General features: G+C 40.3%; 1 protein-coding gene across 1 annotated transcript in view; it reads right to left on the bottom strand.

The window, feature by feature from the left end:
* Positions 1-8,362, bottom strand: part of LOC104289472 (coiled-coil domain-containing protein 169-like) — a 28,584-nt gene extending 20,222 nt beyond the window's left edge. Inside the window, 6 exon segments of the mRNA XM_009888424.1 lie at positions 1,646-1,686; positions 1,779-1,889; positions 2,291-2,377; positions 3,768-3,909; positions 6,910-6,962; positions 8,332-8,362. Of these exon segments, the coding sequence (XP_009886726.1) occupies positions 1,646-1,686; positions 1,779-1,889; positions 2,291-2,377; positions 3,768-3,909; positions 6,910-6,962; positions 8,332-8,362 (465 nt within the window).
* Positions 8,363-8,433: the final 71 nt, after the last annotated feature.

The following is an 8,433-nucleotide window of genomic DNA, read 5'->3' on the forward strand; positions in this document are numbered from 1 at the left end:
TTCCTGCTTATGTTACAAGGCATTATCACATCTTTATCTGCCCTCCTTATTTCTAAAAGTGGGTAAGAAGCAGAAAAGGTCTCAAAGTAAAAGATTTCAGCAGATGACAGACTAAGGAAAAAGCAGTCCTGAATCTAAAATTGTTTTCACTCCATTTACTACTTTGGAAGACTAAATGGCTAAAATATTTCCTGTTTTTTTCTTGCCATTTTCTCCTCAAGATCACAGAAAAATGATTTATGCTTTGTTGAAACACAGGTCATGAAATATGAGTGTATTAAGAAATAAAATTTTAAAAACGAAAACAGATACTTCCTTTGGTATTGCAAAAATGTTGTACAAAAATTTACTGTACAATGATGAATTTTCCTGTAACTGTACTATGCAAAATGTAACTGCAACTATTCACTTATGTCACCACAGTTGATATAAAACTGGGAATAGGGACAGATACACCAGAGGATTTTTTTGCCATTCAGAGGGGCCTCAACAGGCTGGAGAAACAGGCACAGAGGGATCACATTGTTCAGTTCAACAGGGGCAAATGCAAAGTCCTGCCCCCAGGGGGAAATAACCCCAGGCATCAGCATATGCTGAGGGACGACCAGCTGGGAAGCAGCTTGGCAGAGAATGACCTCAGGGTCCTGGTGGACAAGATGACCAAAAGCCAGCAATGCACTCTTGCTGCAAAGAAGGGCAATGGTCGCCTGGGCTGCATTAGGAAGAATGTTGCCAGCAGGTTGAGAGGGGTGATCTGTCCCTTCTCTGTAGCACTGGTGAGACATATCCAGGGTGCTGGGTCCAGTTCTGGGCTCCCCAGTACAAGAAAGATACAGATTTCCTGGACCAAGTCCAGCACAGGGCTACGAAGATGATTAAGGGACTGGAGCATCTGACAGATGAGGAGAGGCTGAGAGAGGTGGAACTGTTCAGCCCAGAGAAGAGAAGGCCCAGGGGGATCTCAGCAATGTGTATAAACACATGATGGGAGGGAATGAAGAAGAGGGAGGCAGGCTCTTCTCAGTGGTGCCCACTGACGAGATGAGAGGCAATGGGCACAAACTGAAACACATCAAATTCCATCTGATCACAAGAAAGCACTTTTCTTTCCGTGAGGGCAATCAAACACTGGAACACATTGCCCAGTGAAGCTGTGGAGTCTCCATCTGCCGAGATACTCAAACCCAACTGGGCACAATGCTGGGCAACCTGCTGTAGCTGACCCTGCTTGAGTAGGAGTGGCAGACTAGAAGATCTCAAAAGGGGCCTTTCCAACCTAAATGATTCCATGATTTTGTGATCAAGGTTTAACATTTTTCCACTTATTCATGGAACTACTCCAGCTACTCCATCTCATGTGCCTTACTGCAGGTCCAACCATGCAACCTTCACTCTGTCAACAATTTCAGTACATGATTCTTCCTGACATTCAGGTCTTATGTACCTCCCACTTAATGATTTTACTCTATACTTTATAAATGTATAAGCAACTGCATATCCGAAACTATAAAAAAGTATGCAGGACTAATTGTTTTGGTTTCTAGAGCAGGCTGGTGATATTTTCTGTCCTGAAAACCAAAGATTATACAAGTTCTTCAATTACACTGCGATTTTTTATTAACCAACTAAATGCTGGAGTACTCACCACAGTCATTTGATCAAAACTGCGAACAGTGGACAATTTATCTACAAGTAAGCAGAAAACGTGACCCATTGATATAATTTCAACATATAATCACTTATTCTAGTAAAAACCAGTTATGAATACCCATTTCTACCTGCTGGATTGCCACGAATAAGCTCTATCTTCTCTTGAAGAATATTAATTTGCCTTTTCAGCTGTTTGTTCAATTCTACTTGTGTCTCATATCTGGTTTTCCATTCATTTCCTTAAAAAGAAATACAGCGTTATTCTGTTTCCCAGATTACTTCGTGCCACTTCAAGTAAAAGTTAGGACTTTTTCAAACTGTTCCCACTTTTTTCTGGAGACTGAGAGAATCTCCAGTTAGTAATCCTCATAATGAGGATTTTTGCATACAAAAGAGCTTGAAAATACAAATGAAGGGAATTTTTCACTGGGTTTACTGTGGCCAGAATATTAACCAACTTTATGAATGCATGTTAGTCATAGTTTCATTAATAAAGCTAACATGCAGCATGTAGTATTCCTTAATCTTAAATTTGCAACATCACACCTATAATAGTCATTTGAAAAGGGAAAACAAATTTCTAAACAAAAATTTGCAAAATTTCCTGATCAATTAGCAAGACACTGTTGCAATCACTTACCTTCATCTTCAACACTGCTAAGTCTTTTTTCCAGTTCTGTTACTGTGTTTCTCAGTTCAAATATTGAGATTTCAAGCATTTGCCTGTGGTATTTAGAGAAGTCAATAAATTGGCTATTGCATACATCTTATTATAAAAATTAAGAATAATAAATTGAATATATTTTCAAATTAAGCATCTACTGCTCTTTCCTATGTAATTACATCACCTTGCCCATGGTTTTTTAATGTTTTTTTTTTCTCTTATGGACACTACAGTGCCTTAAAAACAACAGAAGCATTTCTACTTTGTGAATAAAATTACTTCCATTAAAAAACAAAACCAGCACTTCCTAAAATTTAATAACTTTCTACTAGATCATCAGAATTAAACAAATGTAGAGAAGACACTGGCTTTAATTTTTCATTGGAAAGAAGATGCCCAAAGAATATGTTTTTTGAAACAAGAATATGCCCCAGAGATGTGCGATCTGAAATTCTCAATTAATTCTTCATTTTTAACTCACTGCTCAATGATTAATCATTATTTTTTAAATTGTACCCATAACAAAACCAATCAAAGCATACCATGTACTATGACGATCAGAAAAGAAAGCCAGTGATTAAAGTAAGATGAGTGTTACAGAAAATATTGGGGATAAAGCCACCATTTTTTTTTCAGTACCTTAAATTTAATATTGTGGGAAAATATATTTTTGCCCATTGATTTCTTCTGTATACTGGTCAGGCAACCAGACAACTGACAAGCACCATGGAAACCGGACTCTTTCTGCCTTGGAAGGTATGACCACAAGCAGAAGCTAGCAGAGGACTTCTCTGATGACAGCACAACCCACCTGTGTGCATCATACAATGTGCTGAATGATTCTTATCATTTTAAAGTGGCAAGATGGTAGTTTACTGTGCTACAATGAATCATATGATCTCAATCACACCACAGGGAAATTACTGCTAACTAAATTATTGACCATATTTATGCCAACAGCCTGGTTCTCTTTGGAGATGGCTATGGAGAAATGCTTTTGCCTATGAGATCCCAGAAGTCAGCCAACACCTGCAAGAAAAACACAGCTCAACACAATGTAAGAGCAGTTTGTAGTATGGTCCTTTAAAGTCAAGTTTGGAAGGCCAAGCTTTCAAAAAAACAGGTTCCATTCTTGGGTGCCTCCATTTTTCAGTGCCCCAATTGAGATATTTTAAAAGAACTGAAAACACAACTCTGCAAATAAGGCCCTTTGGAAAATAATTTACAATACCAATATGACAATAGACGTCTTTTAAATGTTAGCCTAGTTCATTAGAACATGCAAGAGAGAAAATCATTATGCTGTCCTATTTTTTGTAGTTGGGTTTTTTTTCAAGGGGGGCTTCCATGTCAACATGGATCTTCTCTTTCTGAACATGTTCATAATGGGAAATACTCTTCAATAAATAGTTAATTAGCCTATGAGAAATCAAAACTCTGATGAAAGAGCTGTTGCACTCCTCATGCTCACATTCAGTTGGTGACATGTCTTTTCCATAGCTTGAAACATCAGATTTCAACTGAAAGCTGCAGAAGCACAGCAATGGATCTTAAGAAACAGAAGAGGTATGCCTGGAATGGGGAGGGTTGAAGAACTGAAATAGCAAAGAAATGTAAAGAAGAGTAATTTAAGGTAATTCAAGTAAGTTTTCAGTGCAAGAAACACACTGGAGCAGAGTAAGACAGACATCTAGAATGGCAGGGGAGAGCTGGGTCTTCCAATCCCTCCTTGTGCCATTGCTCTTTTTGTCCTACCAACGTCAAAGGGGGACAGAGGCAGAGAAATAATGAAAGTACTGGTAACCTGCTGGAGACAAAAAGGGTACAGTGAAAACCCCAGCAAAAGACAGACTTGAAACACATGAGTAAAAAAGCTTAGATGCAGGAAAATCAAAGGAAATCTGATTGCTGCTGCCTATTTGCTTCAACTCCAAATGAAGTGAGGCAGATGGCTAAGAAGAAGAAAGACAAAATCTTACTACATTGCTGGCGTCATTCCAACACAAATAGGTAAAGTTTCTGTAAAGCAGATCTCTATCAACATCTCAGTGCTTGGAAAAGAGGAAATTATGACAACAGTGAGAGTTAAAATGGGATTTTTGGAAGGAAATAACACTGTAAATAAGACACAAAGCTGTAACTAGGGCTTAGCTGTATCAAAATGAAATTGTTTTCCTTTTCAAACAAATCCTAACTAGGTGCTTAGATGGATGCAGAGGGATAACACAGGAAGAATGAGTTCTTTAAATTCAGTGTTTTCAGGTTTTAATTTCTGTTACTATTCCAACACTATATACAACATTTCTTACATTGGATTTTATTATTCTTTCTGCACCATCAGCAAAAACTGCCAGCCAACTTCCAATTATATTTTGTCCTGACGAAAAGGTGTACAGAAATGATAAATTGTCAGATGGCAGACTGTAATTGCTACACTGACAGAAAGTCTTATTTTGGCAATTAAAACCAGTCTTAAAAAATATATAGTTATTATTAAATATACTCCAATATTCTAATAGCACCCAGAAAGTAGCCAGATTGGAACCTCTCTATTTTAGTCAGTGTATATGCAATAAATCACAGTCTCTGCACTAACAGAGAAGGGATGTAGAAATAAATCACATTGACCACCTTGGTAAATACTTCAGCTTTTTAAACTATCAGAGTATTTTGCATTTCTGGAGTTACTTCTAATTGTGATAGGAAGTGATGGTCACACCATGTATCTGTTACTGTGAATTTAATACAGCTGCGTATAGCTGCCTGCCCAAACAGAGACTTGGTCTGTACTTAGAGGGACTGTGGTGTGACTTTACCTGCAACCTCACTTGTGTTAAACATAATTAGACATATTCAAGGCCTATGAACTTTCCCATATCAATGGACAATTCACAGTCATCACAGAAGAAAGCCCATAAATCCTGGAAGCTCACATTTAAGTCATCAGGGGAACTTAACTACATCTTGCATGCTAAGCATAACAAGAAAGCTCTTGTGAAGAAAAGGAGAAAAAAAGTGTAGTTCAGATAAGAAGGCTGTGATTGAAATGACAAATGAAAAAAATTGCTGAGCTTCTTTTAAAGACAGTTTACAGGTATTATTTTACTTTAAAGTGACAGCCACTTAGGATGAAAGACATTTTCCTGCACGTTTTTCTATCCAGATCTGGATATCTGGTACACGTTATCAGACAAAAGACTGCCTGAAGCCATTTTCTATACCGGAAAGAGAAACCAGTGACACATTACAGGAGAAGCTCAAGAAAATCATCAGTTCTAGGGCATCAGCTGTATAACTTAGCAGAGCTTTATGGATTCCTGTAGAAGACCAAATATATAGATGCCTTCAGATCCTAGAAACAAAGCAGAAACAATACTGCACAGTGTAAAAGGCATCACAGGGAAGAGCATATGCAGTATTGAAAGCTACGGGCTACTGACACTTGCAGTCAGCAGTCTGCTGGGAAAATGCTGCAGCTTTCCTTGCCAGGAAAGCCACAGAAGCTGAAAGCTCACAAGCTGAATTAACACAGAACTCCATCAACATTAGTAAGTAGCTGACATGCATAAATATATGGCTTTAAGACCTCTTTGTCGAATACTGTAGTAGTATATGATTTCTCTCTCTCTCTCAGAAACATTTGCCATGACATTTCCCAATCAAAACCTGTACTGAATCTTGATTACAGTAATTCAGAGTCACATTTAAGCTGACTTTCATTAAAGCCTTTAAAAGATTTCACAGTATTACATCCACAATCATTGAGAATCAGCAGGTACTTTAGGCGCAGGCCCCTTACGGACATGGATGATTCAATTTACTGTTTGAAGTAAAAATCTCTTCTTCATAAGTGTTAAATGGGAGTGGTAGGTGGGCTGTTAGCAAACTGCCTAAATGGCACAATAATCAAATAAGCCAGTAAAAAGATGACAAGTTGAGATGGCTGTGAAGGAATGCAGACAGCTATCTGCAAGCCAGTCATCCTCAGCCTGCTTCATACCCAATGGAGAGAAACAGGCACCTCCTAGGGTGTGAGTCATCTCAGGCTAAAAGAGCCAGCCAAAGTAGGTCAGATGAATCACACCTTCAAAGAGCCTTTCTGTATTCATTGCTATACATGCCACTGGTTTAGACGTAGATGTCTAGCAAGCCTGGTCATTAAGAGTTAGGTTGAATAAATAACTTCTGTGAAATAGGCAACAATGGTATTGTCTATTTGCAAACACAAGATACACGCCGGAAACAGTTGTAGAATCCACCTGAAGTGGCAAGTCTTCTACTGTCATGCTGCATTTTCCTTTCATCAGCAAATAAGTCACCAGTTCACAATGTGTCCTGGGCTTTGGGCCCAGTCTTGCAGAAGATTCTCAGGGATATTAGCAAGAACTGAAGTTACATAAAGAATCCAGGTTTTCATTAATTAAAAAAAAAAATCAAAGCAGTGAAACAACACCAATACCATTCTGCTTTTTTGCCCGGACACCCGTAATATTAGGATCGTGTGTCAGGTAAAAGAACTGGTGCATGCAGAGGATAACATACATTACACTGACACACTACTGTTCAGGATACTTAGTAAAAGGACACTTGCTTACATGTTGGTGCAAGTACGTTCAAGCACCTTTTTGTGCCATTTTGAACGCAGAAGCTGCCTAACCATTTTGACTCTTAATATTGGTTTCCCCTTTTCCATTAGTGAATAAACATTTAATAAAGTCCCCAATTGCAGAACTATCTTGAAGAGAATCTGCAGCCCAGACAGTGAAAGAAACCTTGTCCAGGGGAAGAATCAGTATGGAATAAAATGTTTGAAACTGGTATGGAACTGTAAATATTAAGGTTCTGACTTAAGGCAGCACAGGAGCTTCTGACATTTTCTAACTTTTAATTTATTGACATTCAAAAGGCAATCATGTTCTGTAACACCGGGAAAAATGTGTAATTTCCTAAGCAAACTGGGAAAAAAGCCAATGTAGAATCCCACCACTGTGTGGGCATGGAGAATCATCAGAGCACTGAACCATTTGCTGCATAAGCAAGGGAACTAACTGGTAGCAGTAGCAAGTCCTCATCTCTGCAAACTGCACTAGAGAGATACTGTACCTTCCCTGTAGGTTTTGGAGATATTTACTGATAGTAGAGAAGAGTAAAACTCAGCTTTCCAGTTTTATTCAGCATTATGGCAAAAAAAGCATGTTTTAAGAGCACCTCACTGTCCATTTGATTCTTCTTCCCCCAAACAGGCATGCAGGTCTTTTCTGTTCTTACACCATCGTGGCTTCCAATCTCAGGGTACTGGTTGTGGCTGGGATAAAGTTAATTTTCTTCAGCTGATACGGTGCTGTTTGGGTTTGTGATTAAATCACTGTTGGTAACACTGGGATGTTTTAGTTATTCCTGAAGAGTGATTCCACATCAAGGTCTCCTCTGCTCCTCACACCGCCCCACCAGCGGGTGGGATGGGGGTGCACAAGGATTTCGGAGGGGACACAGCCGGGACAGTTGGCCCCAACTGACCAAAGGGATATCCCACACCATGTCATGTCGTCTCCAGCAACAAGAACGGGGGTGGGGTGGTGTCTGCCGGGGCTGCCGTTGCTTCGGGATTGGCAGTGGTTGGCTGGTGGTGAGCAATAGGGTGGGGTTTTTTTTCACATCACTTGCTTTTCTTGGGTTTGATTCTGTTTCCTTTTTTCTTACTGAACTGTCTCAATCTCAACCCACAAATTTTCTCACTGTTACCCTTCCGATTCCTTCTCCCACCACCCCACTGGGACGGAAGTGAACAGCTGTGTAGCCTTTAGCTGCCTTGTGCCTTTAGTTAAGCCACGACACCCAGTCCTGTTTCCCGCGCCTGTCCAGTACCAGCCGCATTTTTGGCTGAAATCATTTACCCTCCTTCTTCAGGTTCCTTGTGCCAGTGTCGCCAATTCCAACCCCGTCCCCCGGTACACCGCAGCCGAGCTGTGGGACCTCCCGGCAGCCCCCCCAGGCCGCTCCCCACCCACCGCATCAACCGCAGCACCCGCCCATGGCAACGGCCGCCATTTTGCCGCAGGGAGGCGGCAACAGCCCCCCCACCCCCCCGCACGGGAAAGCCCTCGCCCCCACTTTCCCCC

Source organism: Charadrius vociferus, unplaced genomic scaffold, assembly GCF_000708025.1.
Source record: "Charadrius vociferus isolate BGI_N301 unplaced genomic scaffold, ASM70802v2 scaffold16, whole genome shotgun sequence".
Classification (NCBI taxonomy): domain Eukaryota; kingdom Metazoa; phylum Chordata; class Aves; order Charadriiformes; family Charadriidae; genus Charadrius; species Charadrius vociferus.